This window comes from Vanacampus margaritifer, chromosome 6, assembly GCF_051991255.1.
Source record: "Vanacampus margaritifer isolate UIUO_Vmar chromosome 6, RoL_Vmar_1.0, whole genome shotgun sequence".
NCBI classification, from domain to species: Eukaryota; Metazoa; Chordata; class Actinopteri; order Syngnathiformes; family Syngnathidae; genus Vanacampus; species Vanacampus margaritifer.
This window is the reverse complement of record NC_135437.1, coordinates 5,582,920-5,607,065: the sequence shown is the minus strand read 5'-3', so window position 1 is coordinate 5,607,065 and position 24,146 is coordinate 5,582,920. Positions and strand designations below refer to the sequence as shown.

The following is a 24,146-nucleotide window of genomic DNA, read 5'->3' as shown; positions in this document are numbered from 1 at the left end:
AACCCTTCCCCATTCAGTGGAGAAGCAAATACTTAACACATGGACATAAAAACAGACCCAAGACCCAATTTATGCTGTACAAGAGGTTTCGATTCAGTCTGTTTGCATTTGGTTCAACATGAGCATTGGACATCAGGCCCCTCCCACCCCTAAACCTACCCCTTCAAAGACTTAGCATGAAGAAGTTGATCAGATTATAAAATCACCCATATCTGACCAAGCACGTCACTAAATTTTTTAAAATTCTGTACACGTTACAGTTATTGTTTCTCATGAATTCTTCCAATTAAACACATTTACAGCAGACAGTTCACTTTCCTGTTCACATAAAATGGTTATTCACATATTTAGGGCAATTGTCGTCTCTAACTTCAAGCACCGCGCCACATTTTGTATGTCAGCTGATGTGCATGATGTCCTAAGATTTGTTGTTGCTCATCTTGTCAATGGTAGACGTCCTGTGGCAATAGACTTAGCTTAGTGTCATTCTGATCCTGAGTGGTATTCTCAATGAAAGGTCCTTTTTGACATTAGAGTTTTAAATTGAGAATGTTGTGCACTTAAGCAACAAATGACATCACTGCAGACGTGGCCAATACTGTGACATGTCTGTTTCATTTCCCGGAACTTGGACTGGAACTGAGACTCCTGGAGAAATCAGACCTGATGAAAGAGGTCATAACAGATTTGTGATTAGAATATGCCATAAAGAAGCAAGCAGAGAAAATATGTTTTTTATGATTCATCACGCGGGTTGTACCCAATGTTAGTCACTTCGTATCTCGTATCCCGCCCAGCTTTAAGTTCTTAACACTGGTATGCCAAATTGACATGGAAATCAGGATTTGCTGGCTTTTGCGCCAGGTTGCAGATGCAAAATGTGTTGAAAGCTTAAACCAAATTATTTCTGCGTCACTCATTTCTCATTTTTTTAATGTATTTTAGTTTTTTGGGGGTTGTGAGACAATCCTCTGTGGAAAACGTACATTGATGGTTTATTGCCGTTTTGTGAAGAATTTTTTGAGTTACTAAAAAAAACAACCCTTTTTTTAAAATCTCCCCACATACATTTTAAGTCATCAATTATATGTGGATTTTCACAATCCATTTCAAATGATTTTTCTTTTCAAGTGGAGACTGAGACTATTTTTACCAAATGTAAATGAAGTCGATTCATAGCACTACACCTGTTGATGTAGCAGACGAGGTCAGGGGCTGGTTGTTCATATGCTGTTGCATATGTGGAGGAGTGTACGTTTCGTAGCTTCTTCCGTTTACCGGTGCGGCTGAGCTGGCGGGCAGCATGCATGAGTAAGACGTCTGACAAGATGCCTGAAAGTATAAATCAATATAAAACTCGTGAAATCAGAAACAGATACCCATAACCAACCCCCTCCTACAAAAAAAAAAAAGAAAACACACACAGCCTTGATACCATGAATGCAGCAAGTAAAACATGCAGGATTCAAAGTGAGATGTCCAGTGTGTTGGAAATATGTTTTACAAAAGTAACAAATTCACATTAATTAATCATTTCTTTCAATCAGTAATGTAAGCCCTTACAAATGAAACAGCAACCTTTTGTTCCCACAAGGAAATAATTAGGATATATAAAGATATTAGGGTATATGCGCATACATGAAACCAAAGAGGTTTATATGTGCATACTTTATATCGTATGCTGCATATATTTAACATGTATGTACATATATGATTACATATTATGCGTGTACTGTATATGCCACATACAGGCCAAATTAAGACGGTTTACATTTGCATATTCAGGCCATATAGGTATCCTGTATTGCATCTTCATATTCACATGATAAACCATATATGTATGCGCATACAAGATATACTGTATATCATTTATATTTCCTATATAGGATCTGGTCATTTTATAGCCCATACTGTATATCTCACTTTGGTAATTGGCAAACATAATGCCTATCTCATCATAGTGTTTATTATCAAGGCAATAATATGTAAGTTAATAATGATAATGATAATAATAATAATTCCCTTAAAGAACAAAAAACACATTTCCACATGTTATGGAAAAATCCATAACATGCCAGTTTGACGTGTTCATACATAAGTTATTGTTTTTATAATTATTTTTCCCCCTTTAAGGGACTGCAGACAAATATGTACCGGTAGTTATTTAACATTACTTGTCCACAAGTAGTGTTAAATAACTACGCTGGTGTCAGGCTCAATCTTGGTTTCAGGAGACCAAAAAATTGCATTTTTATTAAATCATTAACATTGCATGGGCAAAAAGAGTAAGACCTTTTCAACACTTTAGATTAGTCAACACACGTGAGAACTGGCTGTACAGTATGTGAAGAAAAGTGACATTTTCCAAATTTTTACATCGCAGGTTTCAACCTGACATCAGCAGAAAAGTAATGTAATGTTGACTGCAAATTATGTTCACAAGACGTCTCGCTAAGTGGTGCAGAAATGATTGGTACAAGTTTCTTACATAATTGGGTTTTGCAAGTAGTATTGTATAGAGTATCATAAAAAAAAAAATCTTACTTGCATAGGCATGCTGGCAGCCATACTGAAGTGCGGCATGGACGGTATGCTGTAGCTGCAGGACAGAACTGAGTCGGACCTCCCCAACATCGATCCTGATATGAAGGACACTAAAAAAAAACACAATACCTGGGTTTAGAAAAAGGGCATCAGTAAAATTGTGCCTAAAAAAAGTAATTATTTAGTAAAACATATCAATCTTTTCTGCCCTGCAATTAATTTAACCAGTCCATGATGTGAAGAAAAGGAAGAGAGGAACAAGATGGTTAAATGAATAATAAAACGGAGTAAACAAAACAAGGAAACTACATATGATTTGTCTTTGTTTGTACTACCTGGTGTAGCAGGTTTGGGTAAAGATTGGTAAACACTGGTGTTAAAACTGCTGCTGATGGGAACTTGGTTGGAGGAGTTGGACACCTGACGACGTTGATGTCTCAACTTTTCTTCTCTTCTCCACTTTGCTCTTCTGTTGGAAAACCAAACCTATAAATATCACAAAATATGAAACTTTTTTTAGTTCAATGTCAAGAGAATTTGTCCCCCCAAGAAAAAGAGGTCCAAATACAATGTAACTCGTAACCCTATAAAGCCTGAACCAGAGTATTTATTGGTTCTTTCGAACAAACTTAAAAAAAAGGAAAAAAAAGAAAACAATGAACTGCCACATATGACTTTTGATTTGTTTCATATTTGATACACCTGGTCACAATGCTTTGAATTGATACATTTATAACTGTCAAAAATATAATATCAAACAAGCATATTAGTATTTCCAAAAATCAGAAAGAACATTTTGCACTATTAATATAAATAGGTGTCTCTCCTTTTTCAATTGGGGCGATCTTGCAAGGTCGTTGGAAAAGCCATCAGGTGGGTGATACTGCCCTCTAATGGATTATCCGTGTAATGCATGATCATATACGTCAGGGTCTTATTGGGAAAAAATATTATACTCATGAAATAGAGGGCTCAAAATGTCTTGTATTTAATATGATACATTTGCCGTTATAGTAGGGATGACAATAATTTCCTTAGATTTTTTTCACAATAATCTGTTATCCAATATAATGATAAGTGGAAATGCGGAAGTGTCAATGTTCAGTAAACAGTTTTGATGGTGAGTACTGAGTACGTTCAAATGTATTTGCGAGTACATTCAAACGTATTTGAATACCTGTATCCGTGCCTCGGGTAGGTCGATCTTGTTGGCAAGACGTTCTCGGGCAAACACATCTGGATAGTGAGTTCGTTCAAATTCTGCAACAAACACATTTTGTATCATTCTCTATTATTATGTTGATGGAATTTTAATGGTAAAAAAAGCGGGGTTGCCACTCAGGGTCAGGTTATTTATTTTTTTCCTTTACTTTTTAAATGTTTCTGTATTCATAAATATACCAGTTTGTCAAAACTCCTGAACCAAAATGATATTCTTGCTAAAATTAATGCTTAAGTAGAATTCTAACTGTACACAAATTTTCACATTTCCGGTTTTATAACAACAATAACAAAAAGGAAAGCTTTATTCGGTCAAATTATAGTTCTTCACTTGCAGTTGTGATCAGATTTTTTTTTTTTATTGAATGCTTAAATGTTAGTCCCAGGGTAGCTATGGCTACATATGTGTGAATGTGAATGTGTGAGTGAGTTTATGAATGTGAAGCGTCTTTGAGTGTCCAGAAAAGTACCAGATTATTCTGATGCATTATGATGATGATGATGATTGTTGTTGTTGTTGATGTTGATTACAATCTCTGATTTATTAGAAGAGTATAAAGGGCAGGCTCAACATAAAAGTGTGATTTTTTTTCTTTCCTCTATCCCTAATGTAAACATATGTAAAAAGTTCTGTAATTGAAAGTGAAAGAGATTGCAGTAAAAAAAAAAAATCTTGTTTTTATTTGTAAGGCAGAGTTGATTTAAATATTCTACTTTTGCCATTTCTGAAAAGCTGTGATATCAACAATCAATCGAAATTGGGCCACAAGACCATTAGGTCATATTGGGTATGTGGTCCTATTTGCTGGGTGAGGGAAATGTCTTTTTCCTGTGCAAACGGTCAATCTACAGGGCTCTGAAGGTATCTACACAAAACTTTGGTCATTCACATAAAAGACAAATGAACTGCGGCAATAAGAACTAAATAAAAATAGAAGCATACCTTTTTCAAGTGCTTCTATCTGGTCTTGGCTGAATGATGTTCTGTTTCTCTGCAGTTTCCTCTTCAGCTGAAGCCTCATTTGAGTCTCCTCTGAATCTTCACTGTTGGAACTTGCTGATATTGTGTTTTCTGCTCCTTCTGCTTGCAAACACATATTTTCTGCAAACAGGAGGATTGGTTGTTTTAAATTTCTCACTAGTATTATGCTACATATTATGGACATGTTACTTTTGTACTCTTAAAAAACTAACAAAAAAAATGATTTCATGCCCATGAAAAATAATCAAATGACGTCAGTGGCTCCACTGTATTTGGTTTAATTACTAAAATAAAAGTCAGAGAAATGTTTGATATTTACTTTATTTTCAATACAAATATTATTCAAGAGCGTGAGGAATAAGAGCAGTTCAGTAGATCACCAACATGTAATTTCTAAACAGATTGGATCTTGACTCCAGCTCCCTGTGGAACCCATGTTATTTGTGGTGGGAGCCTAATTATTCATTATTCCCAGCAGAGAGGGAATGCAAAAGAGAATAAAGCCATTGCTCAGTGTCACAGTCAGTCAGGCAGAAACAGACACAAATGGCGCAAGACACCACCTATTTTCTCCCCGATACACACACATATGCACACAATAGCACAGACATTCTATAGACTGATGATTATCCCACTGTTCAAATCCCAAAGTGCTGCTGGAAGAGGAGGAGCAGCAGGTTACGAGACTGCTCCCACAGCAATTTGGCCAGCAAAGGGGCTCCGACAATTCAAGCTCCAACATGTCTCTCGCACGCACACACACACACACACACACACACACGCACACACACACACACACACACACACACACACACACACACACACACACACACACAACATATATATATATATGTCTAACGATTACATTTTTTTATCAGATTAATCACATATTAGTATTTTGATCAAAATTCTTAAATTCATTTTTATTAATTAAAAAGGCTTTTTTATCAAAAAATTTTGCCCACCAAATTTGAAGAGCACCTTCTGTGTTCATTCTTTCAACATTTAATGTTATGAGGATGTCTAAAACATCTTTTGATCCACTGCACACTCTCATCCTCCTCTTTTTCTAATAAGTTAATGACTATCATAATTTAAAATGAAAAAAAGACCCTGATAGTTTGACATGAACAAATGTTCTGAATGTCATATATAAACATTTATTAAATGCTCTACTTTAATGCATGTACAAACCCAATTCCCAAAAAGTTGGGACACTACAAATTGTGAATAAAAACTGAATGCTATTATGTGGGAGTGCCAAAATTTAATATTTTATTCAAAATAGAACATAGAGAACAGGTCAAAAGTTTAAACTGAGAAAATTTATCATTTTAAGGGAAAACTATGTTGATTTTAAATTCCATAGTGTCAACAAATCTCAAAAAAGTTGGGACAAGGCCATTTTCACCACTGTGAGGCATCTCCTCTTCTTCTTACAACAGTCTGGGGATCGAGGAGGCAAGTTTCTCAAGTTCAGAAATAGGAATGCTGTTCCATTCTTGTCTAACACGCGTCTCTCTAACTGTTCAACTGTCTTTGGCTTTCTTTGTTGCACCTTCACCTTTATGATGCGCCAAATGTGCTCTATGCTCGCACGGTGGATTGTGTTCACCCACAATGTTTTCTGGAAGTATTGCTGAGCCCTTTCTGTGATTTCCCTTACAATAAGCATTCCTGTTTGCGGTGCAGTGCCGTTCAAGGGCCCGAAGATCATGGGCATCCAGTAGGATTTTTCGGCCTTGACCCTTACACACAGAGATTGTTCCAGATTCTCTGAATCTTTGGATGATGTTATGCACTGTAGATGATGATTACTTCAACCTGTTTGCAATTTTTCGCTGGTAAACACCTTTCTGATATTTCTCCACTGTCTTTCTGCGCAACATTGGAGGAATTAGTGATTCCATCTTCGCTTCTGAAAGACACTGCCACTCCGAGAAGCTCTTTTTATACTCCAATCAAGTTGTCAATGGGCCTCATTAGTGGTAACTGGTCTTCCAGGTGTTTTTTTTTTTTGCAAGTGCAATTGACTTTTCCAGCCTCTTATTGCTACCTGTCCCAACATTTTTTTTTTGTTGGCACCATGAAATTTACAATCAACACATTTTTGCCTTAAAATTATAAATTTTCTCAGTTTAAACTTTTGAGCTGTCATCTATGTTCTATTCTGAACAAAATATTAATCTGCGTTAATGCATGATTAATACAATATTTTTTGTGATTAATCAATGAGTTAACACTTTAACATTGACATCACTATAATCGCTGTCCTGTGAACACTTATGTCCATTTTTGTCATTTTTTTCATTTTTACGTTTATGGGAAGAAACTCAATGCAGCAGACATCCCAAAAACGTAAAAATAAAATTTTAAAAAGTGTAAGTGTTTTTCACAGGACAGCGACTATATGGTATTGGTGTCAGTGACTACTCAAGAGTTGTGTACTCGTACTGGTATCGGTCTGCAAAAAAAGAGTTTACCGTATGTTCTTGCTGTGCACGAATCGATGTTGAGAATGCCAAATATAAATCAATCATAGCATATTGCCATGTGTATTAATCACAGGAATTATTAAATGGCAACACGTGTGACCTACTGTATGTACATACTGTATGCTTTTAATGCTTGTCCTCAATATTTTTTCTCCAGACTCTCTATATAGCATGTCAATGATATACTAGTCTGCTTTACACTTTGAGTAACTGGGGTGGTAATTAGTATCACTGCAAGCTTCTACGAAGTAAGAGTCATTATCTTACCTGTGATTGTGAGTGTTGACCCGGGGTACCACCCAGTGCGCCCACCCCAGGTAGCTTGTCCATTGAGCATCTTTAGCTTTTCAAACACCCCCTCATTAATGACTTGCTGTTTGTCACTGGTCAGGTTCCTGAGTACTCGATTTATTGAAGAAACCTGATGAAAATGACAAAATGCTTATAATAATAATAATAATAATAATAATGCCCACAGTTTTGCTTAACATTTTTTGACATAACAAGATTAACAAACAAGAGCTGAGGCAGCAACGCTGCAATTATCATTATACTATATCACTATAATACTGTTGCATGAGCTAAAAAAATATATAAATAACATATGTAACTGTACAATATTTATACCGTTATTGTATACAAGTGTAGCACTATGTAATGACCGGCCCTAGTCTAATCCACAACATGGGTCAGTTCTAGGTATTGTAATGCAAAAGTGTGCTAAAAGGTAAATAAGTACAATTTATTTTAAAATCTCACACAGATGACTCACAGTGTGTCTTATATGGTACAGTTAAAAATCATGTGCCACTGGAAGGCCTGCCTAAATAAATAAAGAAATATCAGAACTGCTTTTTAAAGCTGTCTACAAAAAAGGGCAGCTTTGACTTGAATAAAAAGTAAGACACTTTGAGGCAAATTTTATATCTGTTCTAAATGTAAAATAATAATAAAAATTCTAGGTTTTCATACACTTGTTAACAAAAGTGGGAAAAATGTTAAACTAATAGAAATAGTTCAAATGAATTTTTGACGGCTATCAAGGGAGTGAATGAGTTAATATGATAAATATTTAGATCAATATTCCAGTTTGAAAGCTATGCCTGTCATCAACAATGTGGAAAAATCCAATCTCACACTTGGTATATTGTCGCTTGTGCAGGCTTCCTCTGCCAACAGCCTGTCTCTGATCTCCCAGGCAAAGATGGACGGACACTCTCTCTTGTACAGAGCGATTTTGCCGACAACTTCTGGGGTGGCCACCCTGGGTTTACTTCCTCCAATCGCTCGAGGACGAATAGAACCTGTCTCGTAATACCGGCCCAAGATCTTACTCACGCAGCCATTCGATACCTGGATAAGATACAAATATAACACAATTTTATGTGGACACCAGAGTAATGTGACAGTATGACAAACAAAATGTTGTATTTGTTTATTTGAGTGCAACTTGTTTAACAAAATGTTTCAGGAAATTGCACATTATACATAAACAGGATGGTTCCAACTTTCTACCTGCAAAATTCGGGATATGTCACATGGTCGAGCTCCGCTGTGGGCCAGCTCCACTATCTTCTGCCTGGTGGAATCAGGCAAAGGTCTCCCATTCACAAACACACCTCCAAGCTGGTTTACTCCACTGTGACCTACACTCACAAAAATCAAAAACAAAAAAACTTGTCAAATGAAAATGACTTTAGAGAGCTGGTTTGCCACAATTGACAACGCAAATGCAATGCATGCTGTAGCTTAGAGCGGATAAAGCTTAGTCCATTGTTTCACATTTGTGTTGCTTTTAATTATCCAACAGCCTTTCACAAAATGAGAGATCATTTACATAGACGCTGTATCGTTTTTTCATGATACAGTATAGTAAATGGACAAATGTCTCTGAATGGATTCATCAGACGTTGGTCTTCACTTCTCAGTTCCTCCTAAGTTTTAATTATTCATCATCCAAAAATATGTATACAGTGGCTCCTGCCATAGAAAAAAAATAGAATGTTGTTTAAAAAAAAAAATTTAACCTGAAAGGAGGTGAATCCAAGGGTTGCCGAACCATGTATATGCAAAAATTTTAATAAATAAATAAAATTCTCTTTTTTCTTTAACCTGAAATTAGGTGAATCCAATTGGTTGCCAATTCACATATATGCAGGGGTCCACTGTAGAATATAATAATAATAAAATAAAATAAAAAGTACATACAGTAAATACCAAACTTCATCCAGCGATTAAAATTGACCAGATGTTTGGGAAACTCAGGAAATTCCCGTTGGTGCCTGGTTGTCTCTTTCACTAACCATCTCTGCCATTTATGAAGCAGTATAACGCTGCACATTGCAGTCTCCTCCCCTCCAGCGTCCAACTGCTTTCCCGGTCCAATCTTGGATGCATTATAAGAAGAATCAAGGCTGCTTGACTATCATTGCCTCCAGTGGGAGTTTCGTAACAGGCCGCTTACCGTGCAAGCAGGCCAGGGTTGCAAGATACTGTGTCAAATATTCCCCACAATGTAAACTATTTACTTCACTGTAAAATTGGGAGATTAGCATCTGAAATTCAGAGTCTCCTGTGTGAATCGGGAAAGTTGGCAATTATGGTTTAACTCATTCACTCCCAGCCATTTTCACTGAAGTAACCCCCTTCGCTCCTTTTATTGGATTTTGACTGATTTTGCAAGGCCCACAGAATATTGTGTTCTATTGTTATAAAAACCTTTGAAACCTGCCAAAAGAAAGATTAGAGTCTCTTTTTTCATCAGGAAAAAAAAGTATATTTCTATCTGCTTCTGTTTTGCAGCAATTGGCATTAGAATATAGCTAAGTGTCATCATTATTCACGAATCTGTTTACAACTGTGGGGAAAACAGCTTTTTGTAACATGGCCCTGGTTGTTCTCTTATACTTTGTTGCCACTTGCTGGCCGTTTTTGTAATAACTACAATTGCTTCAACCATTCTCTTCAATTCAGAGGCTGCATCAAAGCCTTCTGTATGCTCTTGCATGAAAAACACACATAACAAGAACGTATAAATACGTTTTTGGGACACTGATAATTTGAAAAAAAGTTTAAAACAGAACGTATTTGTCAGTTTCTACAATGATTCCAAAGGTCCGATGTATTCTGTTTTCATATTTATGAATGTACTATGACAACATTCACCACACGTGCGCAGAGCTCAGAATCTGTCTGCATGCACATCCCTCACATTCACCAAAATCACCTTAAGACTCCCCTTAGACATGGTAGGGACCAGAGGTGTGTAGAGTACCCCAAAATTGTACTCAAGTAAGGGCAGTGTTACTTCAAAATAATATTACTCAAATAAAAAGTAGTCATCCCAAAAAAATCACTCAAGTACAAATAAAAAAAAGTATCCGCTGAAAAGAATACTCAAGTACTGAGTAACTGCTTGAACATAAAGTCTTATTTCTTTTTTTAAAAATGTCATCAGATAGACATTAAATTAGGTGCACATTTTGGCATCTTCAAATGATAAAATAAAATAAATAAAAAATTACTTTTTGAGCTCTACACGTTAGCCCAAGAATGCACAATCCATTCATAAATTGGGGCATTACTCCCAGTCTAATCACCATAGGTGGCAGTTTTTTAACCCTATAAAGCCAAACGTATCATATTAAATACAAGACATTTTGAGCCCTCTATTTCATGAATATAATATATTTTCCCCCTATTAAAGCCCTGATGTATATGATCTGACACATGCATTGCACAGATATTCCATTAGAGGGCAGTATCACCCAGCTGATGGCTTTTCCAGCGACCTAACAAGATCCCAATTGAGAAAGGAGAGACAATCTATACTTATTAATAGTGGGAAATGTTCTTTCTGATTTTTGGAAATACTAATATGTTTGATATGTCTATTATTATATTTTTGACAGTTATAAATGTACCAATTTAAAGCATTGTGACCGGATGTATAAAATATGACACAAATCAAAAGTCATATATAGAAGTTGATTTTCTAAATAAAAAAAATGGTTTGTTTGTGCAAAAGGACCAATAGATACTTGATTTACAAAGAATCTGAATGTTCTCTCATATATATATTGACTCTTTCGGGTTCTCATCATGCCTGCCAGTCCTCAACCAGGGAAATGCTCCCATACAGTCAATCAAGCGGAACGCTTACGTGAAAATATGGTCAATCTAATGTATGAATAGGGCGGCGGGTAACGACTCTAGTGTAGCCCAATGTAGCGGGGTAAGAGTAGTGTTTGTTCTTCACACATCTACTCAAGTAAAAGTAAAAAGTATTGTGTGGTAAAACTACTCTTAGAAGTACTTTTTTCCCCAAAAAGTTACTCAAGTAAATGTAATGGAGTAAATGTAACTCGTTCCTACCCACCTCTGCATATTATTCTCTCGCTATCTCTCTCGCTCCCTCTCTCCCTCTCTCTCTTTCTCTCTCTCTCTCTCTAGGATCCAAAAGCAGGGAATCAGAGAGGCGAGGCAGGTGTGCTCTCAAATAGCATAAATTAATTGAAAGAAAATGAAAAGCAAACAGGGTACTGGTATAATAAAAAATAAAAATGTCCAATATAAGATACAGTACATAGTACAATTTAAAACAGGGAATAAAATTACAATGTGACCGACAGGACACTGAACACGCAAGGAGTGAAAGCACGCAGGGAACTAAATAAAAAGAAACTGACAAGACAACAAGAGACACCTGAACAAGACATAATTGGCTGAGGGAGCAGATTGGATGGCACAAGGGACCGACTGGGTTGACAAACACAAGTGAATACAATAACCTCACGAGAGACACATAAACAACATGACAAAACTAAAACTACCCAAAACCAAATGAACAGAAACCCAGATCATAAGACACATGTGGGGCTTAATTAGGTAAGAATCGCTTGACCTAAGAAAGCTCGTTCTAGTTTTGAATAAAGGTGACCAAAATGGGTATTTACAGTATTGCTGATATTTAATAATATATTTTCATGTGACAACACTGAAGAAACAACTCTTTGACACAATAAAAAGTAGTCAGTGTACAGATCATAGAACAGTCTAAATTTATTCTTCCATCAAAATCACTCAAAATACAGCCATTAATATCTTAACACCTGGCAACAAAAGTGAGTACGCCCTTAAAGACCCACTAATTAACTTTTGAACCTTTAATTCAGAATTTCATAATTCTGCTGATTAAGCATTGACTTACAGCTAGTTAAATGAAACCTTTGCTATGCCCTGAGGGGTTCTGTATCATGTTTACCGGCACTAAACAACTTTGAGGCGGATGGTGGCATAAACATACAAGACTGCTTCATGGCTTACGTCACGTGCCCCTTTCCCGATTCGTTCCAAAGACGGAAGTCAAGTTGAACGTCTATGATTACTGTTACCATGGAGAAGCTGTAAAACAAACCAAGAAATGAAGATTTTTGTCTGAGGAGACAAAATTAATAATAATAATAATAATAATAAAAAGGGAGCCGACCTGGATAAAAGCGCAGTACAGGATTAATATTGACCGTGCTTTCACTCGCTGACGTGAGGTCAAAGACGAGGGGGGATTTCCAACCGACGCTGCCTTTGCGGGGCTCAGCTCTTTTTAGTAGGTAGCTTACCATGCTCAAATCAAAATGATGATGCTAATGTTAGCTATTGGAAAATTGTATGGTAGCAATAAATAGCCATCAGCTTGATACTTCGCCCTTCCATACTTATCTGACCAGCCACGCAACACTTAAAAGCTCTGTGCTTTCTTGTTTACGAGTGCTTGTGAATGCATCACGGGAATTGGGAGGGAGGGGAAGCGCAGCCGTTTGTGTGTTCACAATAAAGAAGGTAAGATCCTAACCAATGTGTGTTGTTAGCATACTTGAGTGCTGTATGATGAAAAATAGAAAATGGCCACTAGAAACAAAGTAACCAGTCCAACTGCGGGCGCCTGGGATATCCAGATTTCATGACAATATGCGCTGGTCCTAATGGGAAATGTGGTTTTCATTCAAGGAAAAACAATACCGCTTTTGTCCATATGGTGCTGCCATAATCAACGAAAAACTGGAAGTTGCTTTGTGCTGCTTTAAAAGTGAAAATGCCCAAAATGTCAATAGTTTGTTTGGCCACCATTATTTTCCAGCACTGCCTTAAAAGGAACCCTGACTGAAATGACAAGTTTTCTCTATATTATTTATTTGGTTGTTACTAACATAACTATGAGATTCATTTTTCAAAAATTATTTCCAGTTTAATACATTTCGTAGAAACTTTATTTGGATGTACACCCATTGTTACTTACTTAGCATTGCATTCAGTGCGTAGTGACGTAGAATGGCGGCTGGCTCTCTGCCGAGCAATGTGAAATGCCTAGAAAGATACTGTACTTTAGCCCGACTGTTTGTTTGTTTTTCAACTTCCCTCATTAGTGTAATACAGAGAGGATTCAAATGAAAATGAACACATGCCAGACTACTAGTCTTTACATTTCAGGCCGATTTTATCCTCCCAATCTGGACTTTCAAGCTCCAAAATGGAGGACACACAAACATTAATCATGTGATCGAGAACTATTAATTATATGAAACCTTTCAGGAACATTTGGTGTTTTATTTCTCTGCCTGCTTTTGAATCTCTTTCTCTGGAACTGCTTTTAAATGTTGTACTTTTAATTACAATATGTGAAGCACATTGAGTTATGTTGTGCATTTGGGTGCATCAAATTTGAATGGGAATTTTTTATGTGAAAATGTGAATTTGGCTGCCATTGCATTTTGTTCCAATTATCAAAAGATGACTTTAGCAAAATTTTGAGGAAATCTATTGAAATTTAGGCGTGCCACCAAGCACACAAACTTTTGCGAATTAAAAAAAAAGAGAGATATTTTTAGTGTAATTGTCCAAAGTTCACTGGGAAATGTTGAATACAGTACCGTTTTTAACAGTAGTATATTCTCTTGGGTCATCAAAGTTAATTTAGTTTGTTTACCATTAGAGGGAACTTGGACATTTCTCAGAAATCAACCTTAAAAACTCTCCATTCATTCGTCCTGTAGACATAATGAATGGAGGTCAATGGGGCATGCCTGTGTGAACTGATTTTTTGAAGTAGAGATGGAAATTAGACACATATGAAGTTGAATTGATTTTATTGTTAACACACAAGGAGTAATACTGACACACATAGAGGAACAATCTCTCTTTAGTGGCTAACTAATAGAAAAATAAAAGGGTATATAAACTAAACCCTAAACTTAATTGCTCAGTCAGTGACAGAGTCCCCTCCACTTTACCATTGCATCGTCTCCCTAAGAGTTTAGTTTAGTTTAGTTTATTTGGTCATAACAATCACTAATTATTATTTGACTGTCCTTTTACCCGGGTAGCTTCCATTTTTCTTTTTTGTCTCCTCAGACAAAACTTTTTAAAAAGCTGTTTTGCAGCTTCTGCCAGGAAAACAGTAATTGTGCGTCGACATTCAAATTGACTTCTGTCTTTATAACGAATGGGCAAAGGGGGAAATGACGTCAGCACATTTGTAGTATTTTTTGTGTGCCAGTGTTCCTACCATCCTTCTTAAAGTTGCTTAGTGCCAGTAAAAATGATACAGACACCTTCAGGCCATGGCAGAGGTACCATTCAACTAGTTTTAAGTCCATGTTTCATCAGAAGAGTTATGAAAATATTTGATTATAGTTGAAAAGTTCCTTAGTACTACTTTGATATCAAACAGTGTTCATTATAAAAAAGAAAAGAAAAACCTATTGTTCCAGCTTAATATGTTATGATGCAACCATTTTTAAAATAGATTTGATAACTAACTAACCTAACTGTCGTTAGCAAACGTTTGCTAGCTTAGTTAGCTTTATGTAATGAACACAAAACACCATACAAAGACCTTTAGCTATGAAACGTTTTTTGTTTCCTTTAACAGTCAATAATTTATCATTTAATATCCATCAGTGTTTATTATAATGTAAGAAAAACCTTCTGGTCCTTCTTAACATGTTATGATGTAACCATTTTTTGAATAGGTTTGTCTAACTAGCCTAACTTTGGTTAGCAAACGTTTGCTAGTTGATGTTATGACTGTAAAAGTACAAACACACACACACACACACACACACACACACGCACACACACACACACAAATAACACATATGATGGTAAAATGTAGTAAGACTATACATATCCAACTGAAACAATAAAGGTCACTTCAGTTTCTTGAGAAGCAGTCTTTTGTTTTACCTCACCCATTGACCACAATTTACTCATATTAAAAAAAACAAATATATGGTGGCACCCCTAAACCGTCATATATTGAAAAAATATTTTGCATGTGTAATTTCTCGATATACTGGAACACTTTTGGCTCCCAGTCATATAGAAAAATCAAAAAAATTGTTTATTGATCCACCCTATTACGCATTAAATTAAGTATAAATCAGTGATTTTTTTTTTTTTTTTTTTAACAATTCTAGGTACTGCCTAGGTAAACGTGCAAACAATGCAAAAGATTTATGTTACTTATTAAACTCTCTGTATACTACCCCACCTCAATTTGTGATCTCTCTCTTTGGGTTTTTTTGGTGCAAAAAAACTTGTGTTATACACGGGAGTACGTTGTCATTTTTGGGTAATAAAGAGGAGTATCCAAAAGCAGGGAAACAGAGAGGCGAGGCAGTTGCGCTCTCAAATAGCATTTAAAGAAAATGAAAAGCAACCAAAACAGGGAATAAAATTACTAGTACCACAAAGACAGACAGGATTCACAGGAGCAAAAAATAAATAAATGTGACAAGGACAATGAACCGACAAAGAGTGAAAGCATGCAGGAAACTAAATGAAAAGAAACTGACAAGACAACACACACACAACAAGACACCTGAACAAGACATAATTGGCTGAGGGAGCTGATTGGATAGCGCAAGGGACCGACTTGGTTGACAAACACAAGTGAATACAATAACCTCACAGAGACACATAAACAACATGACAAAACTAAAACTACCCAAAACTAAATCAACAAAAACCCAGATCATGACACACATGTGGGGCTTAATTAGGTAAGAATCGCTTGACCTAACAAAGCTCGTTCTAGTTTTGAATATATGTGACCAAAATTGGTATTTAGAGTATTTCTCAAAAGGGAGTACAACCCTCATATTTTTGTAAATATTAAGTAATATCTTTTCATGAAATAACACTGAAGAAATTACACTTTGACACAATGAGAAGTAGTCAGTGTACAGATCAGAGAACAGCCTAAATGTATTCTTCCGTCAAAATCACTAAAAATATAGCCATTAATAGCTTAACGTCTGGCAACAAAAGTGAGTACCCCCCTTAAGTGAAAATGCCCAAAATGTCAATAGTTTGTTTGGCCACCATTATTTTCAAGCACTGCCTTAACTCTCTTGAGCAAATAGTAAATTTACACATTTATATAAGCTGTACACTAACTACTTTTCATTGTGTCAGAAGAGTCATTTCTTCATAATTAAATATTTGCAGAAATGCGAGCGGTGCTCTCACTTTTGTGAGATACTGCCCAAGAATGGATACATTTGATGAAAAGTGCCTTCGAAAGGCCATTCTTCAGTGGTGCCAAATGACCAGTCAAGCAGTTTTGCTCTGCCGGATGACTGCTCAGGTGTCCTAATTAAGACTGGTACAGTAATCAGCCACAGGTGGAAGCACCTGTGATGATTCTGAGCAGGTACAGCTCACACTGCATAGGCATAATTTGTTTCAGTAATGGGGACCTGATTTTCACTCATCACAATACAGGTTCCCTATGTGCGACGGTGTAAACCATATGGTCCCTAAATGGGATTCATACAAATGCTCATATGTGTGAGAGAAAGGGACAGATTGAGAGAGCAAGTGAACGTTAGTTACTCGCTCCTCCCGGCAATGTTTCGGTACCAGGATTTCTATTAGTTACTGAGCAACAATTAATATTTTTAAACATTTAAAGAGCAGCAGGGTGAGACTCCCAGTTAGTCTTATTGAAACAAAAAATGGATTTTTTTTTTTTAATTCATGCATGCATAATTCATCAATTTGATTTTGTATACTATTGAATTTGTACTTTATTTACTTTCGGATACAGTATTGTGCACTTTTACTAGCAATACAAGTCCTAACATTTCAAAAATTAAGTTGCAGTATTACAAAAATGTGTAATTGTAAGAATTAAATTGCAGCTTTTTATGGAGACCTGTCATATAATAATTACTTTATTTATTTATTCATTTTTCAATGGCTTTTTGCTTGTAAAATTATGACTCCATAATTACAATAATTTGTTGTTTTTTTTGTAATTCTAGACATAATTATTGTTTTTTTTTTATATACACTCTTGTTATAAAATTATTACATAGTCGTTCTTTTCAGTGGGCCATCAGCTGTCCTTGGTACCTTATGCTGTGCTGTGCATGATGCTTCACTAACACAACACAAACAAAATGCTGCACTTTTTTCAACAAACAGCACCATCTCAGAAATGGTGACAGCGTTGAATTGTACCTTGCACTATTGTCACACGTTTTGTACTGTTAAAACTTATCTTTTCTTTTTTTTAGTGACTGTATGTTCAGGGAAGGGGAAGTCAAAATGTTTGGATGAAGCTTAATGCTCTGTCTGCCACTCGACAACATTGCGCTGTGACAGGGGGCAGGTTAAGTAGGGATTTACTGTAAAATTAATCAATTGTCTATTGTCTGTTAATGGTTTAGTGGGGGAAAGCATATTGCAGATTTACGGAGCTCTTCACAGGGTATTAATATATTATACATCATCAGCCAGGACACACCCAAAACTGTACATATACACGAGCAACTGTCTTTTCACATAACTCATAAAACCTTGAAAATTCACAAATATCTAAGTTGTGGAATCATTCTAATCTGGAAAAACAATAGCTTATATAAATCATTTATTTATGTGACATTTTTTTCTCTTAATTTGGTTTTAAGTTCTGACAACAAATGTGTTGGTATTAAAAACATGGTTAACATTATTATATTTTAAATATTATTTTATTGTTGCTTCATATTTTTTGTGCATGTTTGGGACATAAACGTCTCTCTCAACTGCGACTGAAAATTCTTGATTGACTTGTCTGAGGTGGGTCATTTCTCTCAGTCTAAGCCTTGACTGGCTGCTTCACACACCGTGTTTACACTGTCTTCTAAGTGTGATCATCTTGCAGCACAAATCTTAATCACAGTATCATTTCCCAGAGGAGCCACCCTTATCGCTTGCTGACATACAATTAATAGACAGACATATGGCGTCAATTTGGCTGCGCTCCCTTTGCAAAGCTGTCTATTCCCACCTCCCAACCCCCACCCCACCAAAAACACCCACCCATTCAAAAACATAGGAGTGTGTGAGTACTCATACACCCACGTGCATGCAAAGCATGCTGCACACAGACCAAATGGCCCCCTGCCCCTGGGACCACAGCGGGTTTCACTTTGAATCAACTCAATGAAGTTGAATGGCAATATACTCATTCTCCTTAAAACATGTTTAGTAATTATTCCACTGGGAGAGATCTGAAGAGCTCTTCTCACAACTACACACTAAATAAAAAATTCCCCAAAAAACAATGACAGATCATTTTAAAGAAACTCCTATTGCATTTTTTTTTATTGCATGAGATTAAAGGCAATTTTCTGTTGTTTTAATCTCCGAAGGGGGCAGCTGGTACCGTTAACTTGAAATAAGGTCTTCCAATAAGAATTGCATTGCTATGTAGGACAGAATAAAACATGGAATACTTCAGAAAAGGACAAGAGTTGTTTCTTTTACATTTCTGGGATACCAGCAGTAACACTGTGTGATGGATTACTGAAGGAATGAACATGTATAAAAGGACAGAGTGTAATGCACACACCTTCACTACAAACAGCATTGTAAAAAAAAAAAAAGTGACAAAAATTGTCAGTCAGTTAGCCAGTTAATTAGTTAATCAGTTAGTCATCATAAATGTGATAAGATGAGTTTTACTCTAAAGACAAACACATTTTCTGACAAGTTGGTTGAGGTCAAAGCGGAGGTTACATGTACTAAACGCACACACACAAACACATTTTTGTGACTGGCAAAAGTGTTTGCATCTTTTAACAGAAACCAATTTGGCAGCATCACAACACAAACAAGTCCTACTCATCTATATTGTACACCAAAAGTGGGTGATTGACTGGCTGCCGAGACCATTTGACCCTTGTCAAATCCCATGCCAGTTTATAATTTCCAAGATGTAATTTTTTTAAATACTCATAAATTATCTCATTATGTCTGTAATAATAATAAAATGCCATGCAAATTAAAGTACATTGACTCCTGAAAAATCTCACAAATTGAAATTGTTGACATGTTTAAAAGCTGATTTGAGCATTTCAGATTGTTTGCTCAATGCATCCACTTCCAAAGAGTCAACATGAGATTTCAAATGAGAATTGTTTTAATATATATGGGTTCAAATCAAGCAAATGGTATTGTCAAGGAACTCACTGTTTTGCATCATGGAGGCGACTCCGATCTCCCAGCTTGTTTGACTTCTGTAATCTGTCCAAACAAATGACATATTTTATTATGTTATCATGGACAGTGTACAATTCATCTCAGGCAATCAGTCTGATGAACGATGACAAATCTGGAAACTGTCGAGCATCAAATTCTGCTTAGTGTTGATCGAATAATTGAAAGAGAAGGAAATGAAAAACATGAAAGAGGCTTTGTAATTGAAATTTTTGATTTGACAATGTTATAAGTTGTTGACGTGTGATGACATTCATCATTATTGAGAAATACTACATGAAATACTAAACATTTTAATGATTAAATCCAATAAATTACATAAATGGTAGCATAAATAACATTAAAGTGTGAATTATTGAAGAGACAATTTTTCCAACTTAATTGGTGAGAAAATTATTCATTTACTTCAAACAATGTATTAAGTGTCAGGCAGAACAATGAAATGCTCTTCATCTAGATGGTAGACAGGTGCCTAATTAACCTGTGTATCCATTTTGTGTGAAATGTTTGTTTAGTGGTGTGCCTTGAGATTTTTTTCTAATATGTGACTTGACAAAATTGGGAAATCTGTTGTAATGGAAAGGTTCATCAAAAATACCTCAAATATTACATTAGACTATTATTAGGCATCAACTGCATTCATGTTCTCTATTTTTTTTTTAATATAAATATTCTGAAAATAATTTCTAAATTATGTATAGGTTTGGTGTTTTTACGGAATGTATTTTTATTTAATTTTTCCTGAGAGCTCAGTATTTATTGTTCATTCGGTAATTTTACCGATTTGACATGTCATCATCACTGCTCTCTTTTTTTTCTGTTTTTTCTTTTCTTTCTTTTGTATGTGCGTGAGTATGTGCATGTGCGTGTGTGTGTGTGTTTGTGCGTGCATGTGTGCGTGCGAGTGTGTACTCATTAGTTCACCTAAAACCTATTAAAAATCCCATACCGTTCACCTAAACCGAATACTTCAGAATCCAGCTAGAGTCGTGAGGTTGTCAGGAGACAGGCATCAACTGCATTCATGTTCTCTATATATATTTTTTTATATTCTGAAAATTATTTCTAAATTATGTATAGGTTTGTTTGTTTTTTTTACTGAATGTTGATGCAGCTTTTCTTTCAGAACCAATATGTTCTATATGGCATAATAAATATACTGCAGGTAAATACGCCCACAAATGCCAAATGTAGGTCGTTGGCAGTTGAAATTGGTCCGTGCGCGCGCGCGACGCACGCACACACACACACACACACACACACGCACGCACAAAGCGTTTCCAAAGTCTATAGCAAAACAAAATTTAGCATACAAGTAATTTAATTGACAATAATAATAATAATTGTAAAAAATAGATTTAAAAAAGCTGCGTTGTCATTTATAATGATCCTTTTTTTATTTTATTTTATTTTCTTATTTTGTTTCCATGAGATCAAAGCAGCAATAGCAGAGTGCTTCTTATATGCAATAATAATAACAATAATAATAATAATAATCTGGCCAATTAAATAATTTATACGAATTTGTTTCTTAGCTCCTCTTGCAGTTATATAACGTGTCTCAATTGTTAACAACGTAAAATGTGTTGTCATAACAACACAAGGAAAACCATCAATAACTTCATGCCATCACATGTCATCCTATATTGAAACTGAGTGGTATGATGCAATGCATCCAAATCCTCAACTAAACCCCTGTGCTTGGTTTAAAAACAACTTCAAAGCTTCTCTTTTCCTCAGGCGCTTGTCATTATCCAAATGCACAATGCAGCTCCATACATGGGCAGCAGCGCGCACACACTGACAGGCCGGCTATACGCCGGGCACCTCGTGCCGGCTCCACAGCCGCACCTTGCACCCTGCATGTGAAAGGGGACAAAGACAAGGGCCCGCGGAAAGAAGCCGCTCCGCCGCGGCTGCCTTTGTGTGTCCGCGGGATTTCGGTGTCTTCATACCTCGTTAGTTGCGGCTCGTTAAAAAACAGCAGCACAAAACCGCGGCGGGGAGCCCAGTTTGACCAGTAGAGCTGACAGAATGGACTTCTGTTCAACACACTGATGACAAATATAAACGTTTTCAGTCAGCAGCTTTGAGCGTGGAAATGAAAGAAGGGACACAGATGCAGCTGCAGCAACTAATAATAATAATCATAATGTTATGAATAATAATAATAATAATTTGAAGATGGAGTTAGGGCCGTGATAATTAAAAAGAAATAGTATAAGAGTATAGGAATAATGGTGCAAGTAGGCCCATATGTCTACCGAAAAACTTCCTCTGTGAGTAATAGAACATTCACGACCAGCCTATCAAACCAGAGGTTCTGCCAAAATGCAAAGTGGCGAGTGAGTACATTTGGAAAGGGAGCATACAATAATAGCCTATATTACATCGTCATTTGGGTAAAATCTATTTTGACCCGCTTCACATCACCACTGGCTTTGATTTAAAAAAAATAAAGAAAAAAATGTAAATAAAACCTACCGTACAACGTTCATAGCAAAATGTAGGCCTGTTTCTTTACAGTGAAGGCGGAATACGCTGCAACAAGTGCCTGTGCTTTAAACATTGTTTATGGTCATGTTTTTTTGTTTTTGTTTAATAGAGTGAGTGCAAAAGGTAGGTCTATAAAACGCATTGAATTTTGATTTTTAGGTCTCGGGTGGTACCGAACATACGACCGTTTTCTTTTTCGGAGACTAATAATGGATAAATAAATATTATTATTTGAAACGCTATCGTCGCTGTACTATACAGTAGCTAAATAACTAAAATAACTATAAAAAATAAAATAAAAAAATACCTTTGTAACTGAAAAGGATTTAAAAAAAGGAAGGCAGCAGACACAGATGTGGCATAGTCAAAGTTTATTGAATGCATGTCATTATCCTTTTGCTAATAATAATACGACACAGAAGCAAAACTTAATGGCAATCTTTAATATATATATATATATATATATATACATATATATATATATATATATATATATATATATATATATATATATATATATATATATATGTATATATATGTATATATATATACGTGAGTGTGTGTGTGTGTGTGTGTGTGTGTGTGTGTGTGTGTTTATGCGGCTCAGGTGGTCCCACGCGCATTCAGACGTGTTTGTACACGTGCACGGTGCGTCTTCATCAGAACACTTGGGAGCGCTTTTCTTTCCTCTCAACACACAAAAGCGCACCTTTCACGCCTGCATGTTCACATGCAGGATGATGTAAGTCGCTCTGAGTAATCGATGAATGGAGCCGTCATCAGTGCTATCTTAATTACAAAATTAATTAAGTCGAACTGTTTCTACTAAATATATTTTCAACGGGATTTTTCACAAGTTCAGATGTAGGATAGAATTCCTTCCTGCATAAATCGATTGAATTGTGGTGTCATTAACAACTTGATTAGATTATGAGTGAAGTCCAACAGTTGTATTAAAATTGTTTTAAACAATCTGAGGACGAAATTAGAAAGCATATTAAGCTGAAGTTGTAAATAAGTACGAGAAATTTGGTCTGAAACGACGCCAAAATGTGACCAAACTCCCTTCCCAAGTCGGTCATAGTATAAAAAATATATATATAAAAAAAATCACATATAAAACAATTAAGAGTATAAACAGTTAATCATTTTTGCAGTTGCAAATACAACTGTACATTACTTTGTAAAATTATTTGTTTTACTAATTGTACAGTATCAGGTTTATCTTAAAAGATGACACTTTTGGTTAGTTCTGACACATTACATTGTTTTGATGGTTTCTTCTACAGATAACATATTACATTCAACTTTTCACAAGATGTAGAGATAAAAGACAAGAGAGAAATCCCTTTTTTAAAAACAGATACAAAAGTTGCCATCTATAAGTGAAAGTGAGTGTGTTTTTGGATTAGGTCCTCCAAATCTGTAGTTGTATCGGTTCAAAAAAAAAATTCTTCAAATTCCCTTTTAAGGAGGTTCAACATGACAACTTTCAATTCCCGTCCCTGACAAGTGCATGTTGACAAGAGATGACGAAGGAAGAAATGAGAAGCTAAAGAAATAATGAGTGGGCTTACCTTTTTGTGGCATTCTGGGAGAAGTAAACTTTTAATTCGCTTTGTTGTGCAACAGCTCCTTCTTCTGATTCTTCCCTCCAATTAGTTTCTCCTTGACTGAAGAGATAAGTGCAGAGAAAGACAGAGTATGGAGGAAAGCGGGTGGGAGGCGGGGAGGGGTGGTTGGTAGAGTGGGAGGGTACAGGGGCTGCTGAAGGAGGAGGAGGGGGTACGAGAGGTGAGCAATAGCTAAGAGGGGGAGGGAACATTTAAAGCAGAATAGTGGCGAGTTCATTAGTGAGTGCT

At 36.0% G+C, this 24,146-nt stretch overlaps 1 protein-coding gene across 1 annotated transcript; it reads right to left on the bottom strand.

Moving 5' to 3' along the window:
- Positions 1-211: 211 nt before the first annotated feature.
- Positions 212-24,146, bottom strand: pax6a (paired box 6a). Its single transcript, XM_077568163.1, has 11 exons — positions 23,862-24,146; positions 19,762-19,815; positions 8,758-8,888; positions 8,380-8,595; positions 7,510-7,663; positions 4,709-4,867; positions 3,722-3,804; positions 2,880-3,030; positions 2,545-2,654; positions 1,188-1,332; positions 212-663 (listed from the first exon to the last, which is right to left on the bottom strand). The coding sequence occupies exons 1-11, from the start codon at positions 23,872-23,874 to the stop codon at positions 578-580; spliced, it is 1,302 nt and encodes a 433-aa protein (XP_077424289.1). The 5' UTR covers positions 23,875-24,146; the 3' UTR covers positions 212-577.

Excerpts from the sequence above, each read along its gene's own strand:
- pax6a (XM_077568163.1), bottom strand. Across the intron at positions 8,889-19,761 it reads CGCCTCCATGATGCAAAACA|GTCACAGTGGAGTAAACCAG; the intron begins GTGAGTTCCTTG and ends TTGTGAGTGTAG. Across the intron at positions 3,031-3,721 it reads TACCCGAGGCACGGATACAG|GTTTGGTTTTCCAACAGAAG; the intron begins GTATTCAAATAC and ends TGATATTTATAG.